Genomic DNA, 17022 nt, shown 5'->3' with positions numbered 1-17022 from the left:
GCCTACTTCCCCCTCTCTCTCTGCTACTGTGATCTCTGTGTCAAATAAATAAATTCTTCAAAAAAAAAAAAAAAAGAAAAAAGATTGGTGGGTGCGTGGCTCAGTCAGTTAAGTGCCCAATTCTTGGTTTGGCTCAAGTCATGGTGTCAGGGTCCTAAGATCAAGCCCCACATCAGGCCTTGTGCTCAACATGGTGTGTGTCTGAGATCCTCTCCCTCTTCCTCTGCTGCTCCCCCTCCTAGTACATGTACACAATCTAAAGCAAATAAATAAAATCTTGAATTTAAGGGGAATTAAAAAAAAAAAGGTCTGAACAGCTCCACCCAGCTAAGTATGGGATAATTTGGGTATGAAAAAGAGTAATAATGATGATGTACAATATACTGAACAAAAAAGAATCCCCAAGTCCACAGTAATATGAAAAAAGAGAGAGGGCAGCAAAACCTCATTATAAAAGAATACATACTAATAAATGGAGAAGAAATGATGTAATTTTTTAAACCACCATTTTGTAATCATTAATAATAACTGATAAAGGCGAAAATCATCAAGGATAAAAAATCACTGGGTGAAAGGCTACTGGGGAACAGGAGAGTCAAATGATCTCTAAGTATTATCCTACATATTATTCAATACAAAGAGGGGGAAAAAGCACCAATATGATGGTTTCAGGCAAACATAACTTTAAACAAATGATTAAACCTAACATCAAGAACGAAACTGACATTATATGTCTTTTGATAACACTGCAACAGAATGTACAAAACATCTATGCCTTTTCTTTTTTTTTTTTTAAAGATTTTATTTATTTATTTGACAGGCAGAGATTACAAGTAGGCAGAGAGGCAGGCAGAGAGAGAGAGGAGGAAGCAGGCTCCCCGCTGAGCAGAGAGCCCGATGCGGGGATAGATCCCGACTCTGAGACCATGACCTGAGCCGAAGGCAGAGGCTTTAACCCACTGCCACCCAGGCGCCCCTCTATGCCTTTTCTTGCCAAAAAAGGTTTCACCTGAATCCAGCCATGAAGAAATGATAAATAAATCTGGAGTACAGACCATTTTCTCAGACAAGTCTGAATTCTTCAAAAAGTATCAAGTGTTATAAAACAAAAGGTATAGAGAAGCTATTCTAGATTAGAGCAGACCAAGAACACAGTAAATTGGGTGATCTTTATTTCCCCTGGGCCAAGAAATTTTAAAGGCTATACAGAAATATATTTGGGACAAGTTGAATGTACTAAAACCATATACAGGAAGGAAATATTATCTTATGATGTTAAATTTCTTAGGTATGTTAATGGCTTGATGGTTATACAAAATAATGTACATGCTGATAGGGAGACATGCTCATGTATTTAGGTTGTAATGTTGAATGCCTCCAGATTTGTACTTTTTCAAAAGGCAGGCTTGGGGAAAGGAAAGATTAAAAATAAAAACCACTCAATTGCATACATTTAATAGACACACGTTTTACACTCTTCAGATACACACTGCAAAAATACTTACCTTACTTGAGGTTGTAAGCAAGAAAGCCCTTTGCAGATTTTCCTTTTCAGCCAAACAGAACTGCAGCCTGCCAATCTCTTCCTTGAAATGAGTAATCATGCTTTCTTTGTTCCCATCTAAATTCTTTAAAGTCTGGACCTCTGACACAAGCTTGGTATTTTCTATATCCGTATTCTTCAGATGTACCTGTAACAGTGCTTAAGATGTCAAGAATACTCTAACTCAATAACCTAAGCTACTCAAATTTCAAACTACCATTGTTTATCTCTAACCCAAAAATGATCAAGGAACCAGAAGACTTACTAGACCAGGAGTCAGGGGACCCAAGTTACATTAAATGACTAGCTAATAAACAGAAACAAAACACAGTCTAAGTATTTTTTTTCCACAGAGATTACATCTAAGGTCTTAAAACATTACCTGATCTCTAAAGTTTTCTCCTCTCATTTAATAAACTTAAGTTCTCTTCTAAAATGCAAACCAATTTAGTTGTTCTTTTGGAGGAACAAATTATGTTATAGGTATATTCAGATATGAAGGCATGGAGAGATTCTGGAAAACTGAAGGGGTACATTCAAGAACAACATCTTAAGCAATATTTTTATTTTGAGAAGTCTTGTCATTTACTTTCTATGTCCCTAAAAATACATTTGATTAAGCCCACTATATTAATTTTCCCAGGAACTTAGGCAGCACTTGCTAATTTGCTCATAACAGACGCACAAATCAAATTCCATAATTGAAAATTATAAAGAGTACAGATACCTAGTTTCCACTATAAAGAGTATTTTGCTTTGGTTAAGAGTACCAGAGAGAAATAAATTAACATACTACTTGCACTTGACCTCAATAATGAATGCTGAAACACTAATTCCTGTTCACAAGGACAGAATATAACTCCAGATTCTCTGAGGTGTCACCAGTCAAGTCCTTTACGGCATCACTTTAAAAACACTATCTAATTTTAATAATCCTCAGATCAAGAAAGTGTTTTATCTATTACTCTAAATTCTGACAGGACAGAGACAGATCATATGCTCTAAGAGGGGCTAGAAAAAGAAAGATATAAGCAGTCTCTCTGAAAAAAAAAAAAATACACACACATACATAAACACAATCTGGAAGGGAAAGCCTGTTTCGGAGATTAACAATTTAATATGAGGTCTTATCATATTCAGTAAGTACAGTCTCCTTGCCATAAAAAAAAAAAAAAAAAAAGAAAGAAGAAAGAAAGGAAAAGGAAAAAATAACCCCACAAAACAAAAATCTCTAAGGAAGTTTTGCTTCCCATTTTGGGAATACACACATACAAATGAAATACTGTTTAGAGCACTGGGAGGTTGAAGGAAAATATATTCAAATGGAAATTTCAATGTCAATTTGATCCCAACTGATAAAGCCTATAGAAAACTGGAGATATTTTCAAACCATAGAAGAATAAATCCCCAAGACACCTCATTCTATCCCTTCCTTCCTTGCTGCCCACTCTTTTATAAAGAACTGGTCACTCAGGTGTAAAGCAAAAACACAAAAAGTCTGCAGAAAGTGAAAAACAAGACATAAGGACTAATTTAGAGCAGTAAAGGAAAAATGCTCATTTACCCTAAAATGTGCTTGCCAACCCTCTACAAAACACAGGAAGTCCTATTCTCATAACAGAAAGAAAGAAAAACAGGATGGAAAGATGAAATCCTTAGGGATAGGTCTCTCTCTTTCCAAAATAATTCATCCTTGCATCATTCATTACACCTCTCTAGCATCACTGGTTTAACCTAGGACCTTCCTAAACCCTTTCCACTAACTAGAATGCCTTCAGAATTAATTTTATTATTGAGCTGAAAAGACTGAAGACAATTATCTTATTATCTCCCTCTATGCTAACAGAAAGCAACATGGAAAGCAATTATCCATGGAAAGAAATAATGCTCAGGTCTTTTCCTAACAAGAAAACGGAAATATTCTCACTGAAATTCATTGTTAACATTGAGTAAAAAATTATGAGAGATGCCAATTTTCACTTAGTTTAAAAAAAAATGCTTTCTAACTTTAAAAAGCTGCATTTAGGGTAGTTTGCAAAGACACTGTACAAATTGTAATCCAATTCCTTCAATTTCTCTATTATTTCCCTTTTTCACAAAATCTTGCTCAAAAATCAAACATTATTTTGGGGCATATTTTCTTAAAGGGTCAAATCATCAATCATCCATCCACCAGAGTGGGACACCTGAGTGGCTGAGTCAGTGAAGTGTCTGCCTTCAGCTCAGATCATGATCCCAGGGTCCTAGGACTGAGTCCCACATGGGGCTCCTTTCTCAGAGGGGAGCCTGCTTCTCCCTCTGCTTGCTACTCCATCACTATTTTTCTTTGTTTTGGGAGACACACACACACACACACACACACCTTGTGGATAAGCTATTCAAGAAATAAAATGGAATGGGGGGGGGGCGCCTGGATAGTTCAGTGGATTAAACATCTGCCTTTGGCTCAGGTCATGATCTCAGGGTCCTGAGATCGAGCCCCACATCAGGCTCTCTGCTCAGCAGGGACCCTGCTTCCCCCTCTCTCTCTGCCTGCTGCTCTGCCTACTTGTGATCTTCCTCTGTCGAATAAATAAAAAAAATTTTTTTTAAAATAAACTAAAATGGGTATAACCTGTGACATACAAAACGCCCCCATCTATGCTCTCTGCTCTAAGGTGCATGGTGGATTCAACATTTTATTTTTATCTTCTAAAAAAAAATCCCAACACCACCAAAAATAAAAAGGAAAAAAACAATGGGCAATGTAAATCATATTCTAGTTTCTACATGCAAACTCTAACTATCAAATACTGAATATATAAACAGTTGTATGCTTTTAGCTTTAAATATATACCACAATACTGTGTCTCCCTTTTCTATTATCATCAAGTGACTAAATCTACCCAAATAATACTGACTTAACTCAGAATGTTCTTGAAATTCCTCATCTGGAATTGCCTTGGTGACTACTATAAGCCACTTAAGATAAACACTTCTCAATGTACATCTACAGCATTACTGGTTATTAAGCTAACGATCCTATTTCAGAATCATTTAAAAAAGAAAACTTTCAAAAAGGTGAAGATCTGTTAACAGAGAGAATTTTCTTTAAAATGACATTCTCTGAAGATTATTCTAAAAGTCAAACTCTAGAACATGATTATCATCACTGAAATTAATGTTCTAAGATGTTCTTAAAAGGGGAAAACAATAGGTTTTATATATTCTGATAAACAGGCAGGTATCCTGTTACCATTAAACCTCACTGACTTATTATGTATTACCTGCTAAGTAAAATACAAGCAAACTCCCTGAAAACATTTAGGGACAATTCACTATAGGGTAGGATTTTTGTTGTTGTTGTAAAAAGAAAAAGAAAAAAAGAAAACAATAGGGTAGTTTTAAAACAGGTCCCCAAATCCCTGGATACTTCCCCTCCGTGAAGCCCAACTCCCTTCTGTTTAAGTACTGGCTGGACCCAAGTGACTAGCTTCTAATGAATAAGATAAAGCAGGACTAATCTATAACTTTGGTAACTAGGTCATAAAGTATACACTAGGACTTCCTCCTTGCTCTCTCTTGGACAGCAAGGACAAAGTGGCATCCTTGTTGCGAAAACATTCAGGCGACTACTGAAGAGGCCACTGAAGAAGCCTGTAGCTGACTGTGGCCCTTGCCAACATCCTGAATGCAACTGACCAAGACACCCTGAGCCAGAACCATGCAGCTAAGCTGCTCCCCAATTCCTAACCACTAAATTTCACAGTAATCTGTTACACAGCGATAGATAACAAAGAGAAATGAAGAAAGAATAAACTACCTTATAAAGTTCCTTCTCATCCTTTTCTGTCTTCAACTGACACTCCAGTTGTTCTCTTTCATATTGTGCCTTCCTGAGTTTATCCTTCAAACTGAGTTAAAGTAACGTTAATATAGACAAAAAATTTTCATTAAAGCATTTTTGAAATATGTAAGCATTTTTTAAAACCATCAGAAATACCTGTCTAATTCAGTTTCTTTTTCAATTGCTTTATGTGTCACTGACACAATATCTTCCTCAAGCTGGAGAACTTTGGATGCAGCATCATTGTATCTCTTCTTAAACTCTTCATTTTCCGTTTTTAAACTTTGTGATACTTCAACAAGATCCTAAGAAACAACAAAATTTCTGAGAAACAATCTCTAAAACAGATTTGCATATCTTTAAGAAATCTATGTATTCTTAAATTGTTAATCCCACATTTGTCCCCTCTAAAGCTTATAAAACTAAGATTAAAAACTAAACCTTAAACTGAAACATATATCCAATTTTTCATATAGCAAATCAAACAATTATTAATTTCTTTTCCAGATTTCTCATACACCCTGTTTCTTGATTTCACAAACTTCTCCACCAGAGGGCAGGCAACAAAAATGAGAGAAAAAAATTTTTAATTCGTCGCTTTCATTTTTGACATCTTGTTTCTCAATGCTAATATAGTGACAAGTCAGGTTTCATATGATACCACCACAGATAACACATTGTCAAAAAACAACAAAAAAATCCTTCTTCTAGTACAGATCATTAAGTACCACCAATAATTATACAAAGCACTAAGATACGCAACTGAAACAATGTTCATAATGATCCTGTCACTGTGACTCAGAAGCCTGAATAAATATCCAAAGAAACTAAAATGAATATAATAGTAGTAAATGCAATAAAAAAGTATTCCTATTTAAAATAGAATATTCTACATTCAACAATTTAAAAGTTTTAAAAATATTAACACATTAAGACAATTAAGTAACAAACAAGAACTTGGTCAGGCTCCTTTCTAAACCCATTTTATGATATATAAAATGAATATAATAAAGCTTATTCTTCCTAGTTTATAAAATCATGAGAATCAAATGTAATAGTGCACGTGGAGATACTTTGTTATAAAAAACTAGACATCAAAGAACTGATAAATTAAGGCAACTTGTTGTTAAAAAATTATTTTAAAACTTCCCAATTATGAAAGTACCACCCACCTAAACAACAGAAGCTAAAGGAAATCATCACTCTTACAATTTAAATCTAACAAATGTTATACAGTATTTATAAGCCACTTCAATTTTCATGAAGTAACTCAGCCAAATTTTTTACTTATAGGTGAAGTATTACTTTAAATATATTACTAGAATATGAAAATTGCTATGTTGCATCTATACTTCATTAAAAATCCCATCACAGTAAGGGTCAGATACACGCTCTTGGTTTTACTTTTGCTCAAAGCAAATCTTTCCTTACTAAATTTGCAACATTAAAACTAAATGCTTTTCTGATTCCAGTGAAAATGCCCCAGAAATAAATAGTATTTCCTCTGCTATAAACGGTTGTCAATATCCAATGACTCCTGCCAATGTGACACATTTTTGTCTTGGTGATTTATAAAGATAGCCAGAGAGGTTTCTAAATAGTTTTTTAATTTTGTACTGTTATTTTTACCACATGCACTTTTGGCACTACAAATAGGCTACAGATTTAATCCAGGTTATTTCTTCCTACAACAAAGACTAGATTGCGTACAGGTAAAAACTAGTTTCTAAATCTGTAATTAATGAAGTTCTGTAACAGGTAAACAGTATTCTAAAAAATGTATGGGGCAAGAACTAGGGATGATTCATAAGTAACTAAATGCAAAACATGAACTTAGTGCTTTATCAATGAGCCATTTAACTCTACAGTGAGTCACTAATTTTAATATAACTTGATGGACTTAGAATCTTTGCCTGGTACCCATAAAAGCACCTAACTATTTTCTCCACATCCACACCTATTTTCTAATTGCATGAAAATGCTAGAAATTATCCTTCAGGCCTCTAGTTCTCATGTTTGAAGCATAGCATCTCAATTTAGCTAAGTCTTTCTTAGAATGAAAATCACATTAAACTCTGTAGTGAACATACGAATAACTAAAAATCCTGCTTTCTTTTAAAAACTTCTTAAAAAGATTAAAATTTAGAACACAATCTTTGAAAAACACTTGAAATTTGAGATAAATATTCATTTGGTCAATATTTGAAATCTTGCCCCAAAACATAGTAATTTTAATATTAAAGTAAAACTTGACTAGATTAAGCTGCTACATTGTACATCGAGATAAAAACAATTACAAAAATGGAGGGAAAAGGAGATCAAGAGATTTGGGCATTTCAAAATCATGTAGTGAACTTCTTCCCTCCTCTCAGGTTGAAGAATCCCTACCATGAGCGACTATTAGCAATTCCTTCACGTCGTAACTCTCAAATATGAACAACCAGAGGGAGAAAAAAAAAGCCACTTATCTGTGTGGCTAAACACGCACTTTAAAATATACCTAAAGTAACAGAACCCACTTCACTTATTCAAAATAAGACAAAATTCTGACTACAAATGAATACATTTGAAAAAAACCACATTATATTATAGACAACCATTTAGAAAAGATTATGGTATTCTGGATTTGAATGCATACAGTGGTAAATTTTAGTAAATTAGTACTTGAATACTCTAAACAGCAAATTACTGACAAAAGAATTATGTCATCTGTGGAAACTGAGATTTTTAGTATTTTATTTTAGAGAAAGAAAGAGCATGAGCAGTGGGGGGAGGGGCGGAGGAAGAGCAAGAATCACAGCGTCCACGCTAAACTGAGAGAGCGAGCTCACCACTCTGAGATCATGACGTGTGAGTCAAAATCAAGTGTCAGACTCTTAACCAACTGAGCGGGGAGCCTGTTCTTGCTCTCCCTCCGCCCTTTTTCTACCCCCCGGCTCATGCTCACTCAAATTAAATCTTAAAAAAAAAAAAAAAAAGTTTAAAGACTCTTAAGTTATCTCTACCCTCATCATGGGACTTGAATTCACAACCCTGAGATCAAGCTCTACTGCCTGAGTCAGTCAGGCATCCCAGTTGTTTAATTTTTTTTTAAGTTAATTGTGGATTGTAAGATCTTATCACATATTTGACTTACAAATATTTTCTCCCTTCTGGAATTCACTTTTCATTTTGTTGACGGTTTCCTTTGTTGTGCAGAAGCTTTATACTTTGATACAGTCTACTTGTTTATTTCTTGCTTTTGGTGTTAAATCCAAGAAAATGGTTAAGACCAATGTTAAGGCACTTATCCCCTAGCAGTTTCATGGTTTCCAGTCTTCAATCTTTAATTCATTTTGAGTTGATTTCTGTGTATGGTGTAAGACAGTGGGTCAGTTTCATTCTTTTACAAGTGGCTGTCCGGTTTTCCTAAGACTGTTCACTGAAGAGACTGTTTTTCCCCACTGTATGTTCTTGGCTCTTCTGTCATGAATTAGTTGACCAAGTATGCATGGGTCTATTTCTGGTTTTATTCTGTTCCATAGAGAAATTATAACTAGCTTAAACTATATATTTTACAAACAAAGTGTTATGAATTCCCTGAAACTATTACTTAGCAAATCAGGTATAAAATGAAAATCAGCCTTAAAGAAATGTATTGATATATATACCTAAGTTATAATGATCACTCCTACAATATTAAAGTCTCTGTGGAGTGCCTGGGTGGCTCAGATACTCAAGCACCCAAATTTTTATTTTAGCTCAAGTCATGATCTCTGGATTATAAGGTGAGCCCCTCACTGGGCTCTGTGCCAGGGGGCATGGAGCCTGCTTAAGATTCTCTCTCCCTCTGCACCTCCCTGCTCCCACTCTAAATTAAAATTCTAAAAAAATAGAATCTGGCCTTTGTGTCTTTTTTACCCAATGATAATCAATAAGAAAGAGTTCTGGAAATTCAATGATATCATAGCTTCAAAACTGGTTTTTGGCAACTCCACATGTTAGAAGAGAGATACACATGCACACACACACACACACATATGCACCTGAGGCAATTCCATGTATTAAGCAGATTGTCTTAAACTACCTCTGTCCAAAACGGATATCCAATACAGCTTTACAAAATACAGCTGTATTTACAAAATACAGTGATAAATACAGCTTTACAAAAGAGAAAGCCAAAAAGATCAAGACAGCAGAAGAGATCTGCACTAGCCAGAGTCACCATGAGAGAACCTTCAAGTTGTTCTTTCCTGTACCTGTGTTAACTCCAAATGGCTGGTATCTCAAGGTACACTACCTAGTTTATGAAACTTAAGAATGAAAACAGTATGAATAAATACAACAGTGTACAACATGCTCCTTATATTGTTTAATCAATACTATTTAAGTATTCTCAAATATAATTTAGTTTATGTGAGAGACACCTGAGTGGCTCAGTTGGTTAAGCTCATGATCCCAGGATCCTGGGATCCAGCCCTATGTTGGGAACGCCACTCACCAGGGACTCTCTTCTCCCTCTCCCTCTGCCCAGCTCATGTTCTCTCTCATTCACTCTCAAATAAATAAAATCATTAAAAAAAAAACCAACTCAGCCAAAAAAACTTTGAAGTACACCTTTTATTAACAACATTCAAGTTAAGAATACAATTTTTTTTTAAAAGATTTTATTTCTTAGAGAGAGAAAGCTGCACATACAGGCAGAGGGAGAAGCTGAAGCCACCCAGGCACCCAAGAACACTATTTTATGGGAAAAAACTCTATCATAGTTTAGGCTCCAAAAAATTATACACTAAACTATAAAACTTAAGGTGAAACTTCATTTTGGTTCTATTTGAAAAATAAGACTCAATATCATTGGTTCCCTGACCCTCAGTTTTTAATCTTCTAATTTTCAAATACATATCCTGCACTCCAAAACAGAAACAAGAATACAATGAATATACCTAAAAGCTGCTAATCGTATGTCTGAAAAATGTAGCTAGGGTTTAAAAAAAAAAAAAAAAAAGACTAACCAATACATAGGAGTATCATTTGACAATAAAATGAATAAAGTACTGATGCATATTTTACCACAGATGAGCCCTGGAAACATGCTAAGTGAAAGAGGGTCACAAAGGCCACACATGATTCCATTTGTACGCAATGCCCAAAATATATAAATCCAGAGCTGGAAATTCAGCTTAGTGGTTGCCTGGGACCGAGGGGGAAGGAAATGGAGAATGACCACTAACAGGTACAGGTACAGGTTTCTTCTGGAGTGATGACTATGTCCTAAAATTAGGTTATGATAATGGATGCACAATTCTGTAAATATTAGTAAGAACTACTAAATCGTATATTGTAAAGTATTGGACATTAGGATATGTAAATTATAAATTAACCTCATTATAGCTATTTTTTAAAAAGATCAATTAGATTAAGTTTACATCTTTAGTGACAGGCAGATTGTCATTAAGAGCACTGAGGAGCCAGACTGCCTACATCTACCACTTCAACTGTTCGACCACAGGCAGGTTAAATAACCTCTCTGTGCTACGTCTGTAAAATGTGTATTTAACAATGTCTACTTTATAGAATTAAATGAGTTAACACATGTTAAGTACTCAGAACAGCATCTGGCTTACATTAAGTATTACACGGGTTATTTTTATAAACCAGCCTTTTATAATAGAGAAAACAAACACAAAGCTAAACTCAAAATGAATATAAAAATTATCCTTAACACAAGATTTACTTTTTTAAATCTAGGGTATACATAAATAATGGAACATACACAGCACATTAAAATACAGGCAAAATAAAATACACAATTTATAGTTCTCAATTTATATATGTTATCTGGTTTCAGTTTTAATCTACTTTGTAATCCTATTTTATTCCTTTAAGCAGCCAATTACACAACATAACCTAGAACATACTTAAGCGTAACACTTAAAAGCAATCGGTTTTTGATAACCAGAATACATCCAATTCTTTCAATTTTTAAAATAGGAATGTTCTCTCTATAGGCATTTCATAATACAAAGTCAGTATTTATAAAAATCAGAGATTTTATTTATAAACATTTAATTATTGTAAACATTTAAGTTAGTATTTGTCAAGTAATGAATGGGTAACAAGCTCATCTTATTTTATAAAAAAACGCAATTTCTTCTATTAGGAAGAAACTAAAGGTTGCCACAGACATTCCTAGTAGACTGTTCGTTCTAAAATTTTAAGTGAAGGGGCGCCTGGCTGGCTCAGTGGGTTAAGCCGCTGCCTTCGGCTCAGGTCATGATCTCAGGGTCCTCGGATCGAGTCCTGCATCCGGCTCTCTGCTCAGCAGGGAGCCTGCTTCCTCCTCTCTCTCTCTCTCTCTCTCTCTCTGCCTGCCTCTCTGCCTACTTGTGGTCTCTCTCTGTCAAATAAATAAATAAAATCTTCAAAAAAAAATAAACTAAGATAAAATTTTAAGTGAAATTATAGATGATACATCATAACAGTTCTTCAGATTTTCACCAGTATATATACCCAGTATCTCAAAGAGATGACATTTAGAATTACTACACTGAAATTGTTTTAGAATTCACACTATGGAAGAGATTTAAAACAAGTGCCAAGAAATGTCATGGATTTCGTAAACCACCCAACTAAGAAAAGGAAGCTGTTCTAGCTGCCCAGAAGACTGATTTAGAAGGTGAAAAAATGAAAAATTTTAAAAAGAAAATTAAAAAAAAAAAAGTGCCCCATGGCTATTAACAAAAAGAACTATTGGGACGCCTGGGTGGCTCAGTTGGTTGGACGACTGCCTTCGGCTCAGGTCATGATCCCGGAGTCCCGGGATCGAGTCCCGCATCAGGCTCCCAGCTCCATGGGAAGTCTGCTTCACTCTCTGACCTTCTCCTAGCTCATGCTCTCTCTCACTGTTTCTCTCTCAAATAAATAAATAAAATCTTTAAAAAAATAAAAATAAAAATAAAAATAAAATAAAAAAATAAAAAAAAAGAACTATTTCTCCTAGCAACACGTTATTGTATCCCCAGAAATAAGGAGGCAACTGGGGCACCTGGGTGGTTCAGTGGGTTAAAACCTCTGCCTTCAGCTCAGGTCATGATCTCAGAGTTCTGGGATCAAGCCCAGCATCTGCGCTCTCTGCTCAGCCCGGAGCATGCTTCCCCCTCTCTCTCTGCCTGCCTCTCTGCCTACCTGTTATCTCTCTCTCTGTCAAATAAACAAATAAAGAAAGAAATAAGGAGGCAATTGCCAACATATAACTAAGATTTTTTTTAAAACATAAGTATCACTTCTAGGATGTCAGAAAAATGGTATGAATTTCATATTTTAGTTCTTTGACTCTCTAGCTCATCATTATGAAAACTAGTAAAATAATATTTACTTACATTTAGTGAGAATCTATTACAGAAGAAACACCAATCTAGGTTTTTTTAAAGATTTTATTTACTTCAGAGAGAACACGCATATGCTGGGGGTGGGGGTGGGGGCTAGGGAGGGATAAAGAGAGAAGGGCAAGCAAATTCCATGCTGAGTGTGGAGCCCAACATGGGGTTCCTTCCCAAGAGTATGACCTGAGCTGAAATAAAGAGTCTGACACTCAACCAACTGAGCCATGCAGGCACCCCAAGTCTTTTTTTACATCACCATTTTCACAGCATAGAATAGCATTTAAAAAGCCACTTCCACACACTTCATCTTCCCAGAGTATAAACCCAACACAAAAATAACAGAAAGGAAGAAGTCCCCTCTAAGATTAGTGTCTGTCATCAAGATTTATGAGTTGCCATAAAAACTTCTGCTGTATACCTCCTCCAGGTACAAAAGCCACAATCTCCTATAAATTTTGCTTCACTAATCCCCTCACCTCAATCTACTATTTTCTCAACCTAAGTATGTCAGAATTAGCTCTCTTCATTATGGTCTTAGAGTGCTTAACCCTTGTCACCTGGACAGCAGAGAATACCTGAGACTTTAAATCTCAGCTAATAACTCGACTGAACCAGATGCATGGTCTCATGTACATAAATAATTTCACACAATTGAAGGCCTTTTATTCTTCTAATGATCCATTCTTCCCTTGGATTTCAAGGTGATCAGAGTTGAAACCTCAAAGGCCACATTTCAGAGTATTCTCGATCTTATTAAGCTAAGGAAGTACATGCTGTAATGGGGCCATTTTCAAGAGTACTGTCTTCTATCTCACCTCCACCCCTCCAACTTGTAAGAGAGTGAAAGAAAAAAAGATTGGCGTTCCAAAAGCAGGTAAAATGAGATAAAAGCGTAAAGAGTATAGAGAACAGTATAGTAACTACACAAAACAGCCAAGGGGTTTCAACAACTGAATAAATTATTTATTTGAATGTCCTAACAATCAAGGTAGGCACATATATTATATTTTAATATTTGGTATGCCTGCCTAAACTGCACGATACTCCCAGAGTAGGAGTCTAAGTGTTCCCCCCAAGAGGAAAATGGGGAAGTAACTGCATCTTTTAAACTAAAAAAGCTAATGGTAATAAAAACAATGTTACAGATATTTATAAGAAGAAATTCACAATTCTACACACTGCTTCGTATTATGTTTACTACCTAAGGCAGAAGAGTAAGCTTCAAAATGGCAAGTTAAGAGAAAATCTTTCCAAAATTTAAGCCCTATTTACGTATCATCTCTGGTCAGGCATGCAATTTACAACCACTCTGCTGGAGTATAAAAATTAGTGAAAATCACTGCACTACTGGTTCAAGTAACAATTAAGTAACTGCTCTAAGCCTTGTTGGACAAAATGGAACACACCCTACCCTTAGAAAACAACAGGTTAATTTTGTAAGAAGACCTAAGAATATCCAACAAGTTATAAATCAGATTATGAAACATATTATCATATGCCAAAACTAACAAATAACTTTTCTTGGGAATATAAGTCAATGACTAGGTGATTTTTTTTTTAACTGTTTTCATCTACTAAGTTAAATCCATTTGTATCTCTAATGAAACTACATGGTTTAATATGTATACTTCTTTATGTGTTCTTTCAGGATAATTTATAGCATTTCTCACATCATGGAATTCAAAGTTTTGTCTAATACTACATCTTATTTCACTGAATTCTGTCTTGAAAGGTAATTTTTACTTTGTTCTACTTTCCCCTTATTCAGTATTTATCACTCCTAATTAGATTTCTAAACCCTCTCCCAAAATCAATCAATTACTCTAGAATTAGATGGAAAGCATACAGAAACAGTTGTCAGGAACCACCTCATCGCGCCTGGTACCAAACATTCTAAAAGTATTTTAACTATTTAGAACATAAAAAGCAGCTATAACAGAAAACTGACAGGAATTAATCTATCCTTCTGTAAGTATGTATCTAAATGCCATTTTTAAAGAACAGTTTTTACTTGCTTTAACTGGTTCAATTCTTGGAAAAGTGGGTTTCAGACAATATACTATCAATCCCAATAAGTTACACAAAACACAACTAACCTTTTGCTCTGCCTGCAGTTGGTCACATCTTTCTTTCTCATGGTTAAGTTCTCTTTCCAATCTTCCAACTTGTTCTCGAAGTTGTGTTGTTTCTTTTTCCAGTACAGCAATTAACTTTAACAGTTCTTCTTTTTCTTTCATGGTTTTCTCAATCTTCAACTATAAAACAAAAAATTCAAATTGATTTTCTATAATCCTAAAATACTATTCAATTTTCCATTTCAAAAATAGTGAAGAAATTCTTAAAAAGAACTTGTACATATAATCAACTTTATAAATCATACATGTAAATAAAAATTTATGAATCATAAATATAAACCTTTTGGTCAGGCAAAAAATAACATTAAAAGAAGGTACAAAATCAGGTGCACCTGGGTGTGTCCGTCTGTTAAGCATCTGCCTTTGACTCAGGTCATGATCCCAGGAACCTGGGATCAAGCCCCACATCCAGTTACCTACTCAGTGGAGTCTGCTTTCCCCTTTCCCATAGACCCTCCCCCAACGTTTTGTGCCCAAGAGCGCTCTCTCTCAAAAAAAATCTTTAAAAATAAAAGTACAGGGGCGCCTGGGTGGCTCAGTGGGTTAAAGCCTCTGCTTTTGGCTCAGGTCATGATCCCAGGGTCCTGGGATCAAGCCCCGCATCGGGCTCTCTGCTTGGTGGGAGCCTGCTTCCTCCTCTCTCTCTCTGCCTGCCTCTCTGCCTACTTGTGATCTCTGTCAAATAAATAAATAAAATCTTTTTTAAGATATAAATAAAATAAAATAAAAGTATATAAAATAAAAGTATAAATTCAATAATTTTTATCATGAAGTTGCCTGCTAATCAAATAAGTAGCAAAAACAAGGCATACTGTTTTCATACCTGACTTAATTCTGGGTTTTTCTTAAATAATAATCAAGATTAAAATGTGTACCTCTTCTTAAATGTAAAGCTATGAGGTATTTTCGATTTTGAAGCGTTACTCTTAAAAGTTTTGGTATTAAGTAGTATCAGTTGCTATATTTATAATGGATTCTATTTGGCTAAATTAAAACAAACTTAAAGTAACTACGAATTTTAGGACAAAAATGCAGGCTGTAACAATAAATTAACAATGTAACTGACTCTTATGGGAACACTAATAGTAACTCAATTCAGGAAAACCTATACGCCAGGAATCTAAAAAATTACTCATTAAAGTACTACTAAATATAGAAGAAATGAAATAGTAGTAAATAAAATGGTTAACATTTCTTAGCTTTACATTTACAACAAAAAGTCTTTGATTCTAACAGGAATAATAAAGACTCAGAGGGAAAATTTCACAAAGGAGGCAACATGCATTTAGCTAAAATAAAATGTTTTCCTGCACTAAGTTGGTATCAAACTAATTAAACTGGGACCAGACTGATTAAACTCTAAAATGGGTCTTATGAAAGCTGAAAAGCTGCAAATTTTTATTATGACTCTTCTATCTCTTCCATCCGACCAAATGAAAACGTTAGGAGTAAAATGCCCTCAAAAAAGAAAAGTTTATTCAAAAAAGAAAAGATTATTATTAAACTTCTTTTATTCCTTACTTTTTTAAAAACACGTTTTGGCTCTAAACTTTCTAGCAGCTTAAACGTGAAAATATATCCTGACATAGTACAGAAGAAAAATTAAGAGCCAATTTTTCCCTGTGATTCATTTAATTGGCACATACCTTCTGAAGAGTTTACTGAAACTTAAGTAGAAATTTTAAAGAGGAATTCAAATTAGATAAAAATGTATAGAAAGAAGTCTGATTCCTGCCTCCAATTTTGTATCTGAAATCTTTCAAGCATACCAAATTAAAGCTTGAAATCAACACTCATCACCTAAACTCACTAATATTAATATGAACTTAAATATACTGAAATATTAATATTTACCTCATATCCCTTTATCACTTACACTTTTTTTGCTAAACCATCTGAAATTCCAGACACTTCCCCCTAAGTTCTCGGAGCAGGCATCTCCTAAAAAGGAGTCTCCTTTTCAACCACTACCACTATCATAAACAAGAAAATTAGCAACTTTATAACATCCAATGGATAGTTCATAGTTATGTATCTCCCACTAATCTCCCAAAATAGCTATTTTTTAAATTCTAAGATCCAATGAAGGTTCACACCTAAGTGAAAAAAAAGATACAACCCCTTCAATGTCAACAATGCCACAGACGTCTCATA

General features: G+C 34.8%; 1 protein-coding gene across 10 annotated transcripts in view; it reads right to left on the bottom strand.

The window, feature by feature from the left end:
- TAX1BP1 (Tax1 binding protein 1) overlaps window positions 1–17022 on the bottom strand; it is a 79631-nt gene that overhangs the window by 38123 nt on the left and 24486 nt on the right. For all 10 annotated transcript variants that reach the window (XM_045062815.1, XM_045062817.1, XM_045062821.1 and 7 more), the window contains exons 5-8: window positions 14830–14988; window positions 5526–5674; window positions 5346–5436; window positions 1506–1691 (exon numbers count right to left, since the gene is read on the bottom strand). In XM_045062815.1, coding sequence (XP_044918750.1) covers window positions 1506–1691; window positions 5346–5436; window positions 5526–5674; window positions 14830–14988 — 585 coding nt within the window. The remainder of the gene's footprint in view (window positions 1–1505; window positions 1692–5345; window positions 5437–5525; window positions 5675–14829; window positions 14989–17022) is intronic.

Source organism: Mustela putorius, unplaced genomic scaffold (assembly GCF_011764305.1).
Source record: "Mustela putorius furo isolate JIRA1106 unplaced genomic scaffold, ASM1176430v1.1 tig00003845_pilon_pilon_pilon, whole genome shotgun sequence".
Lineage (NCBI taxonomy): Eukaryota > Metazoa > Chordata > Mammalia > Carnivora > Mustelidae > Mustela > Mustela putorius.
The sequence above is the reverse complement of the archived record's forward strand: the minus strand, read 5'-3'. Positions and strand labels throughout refer to the sequence as shown.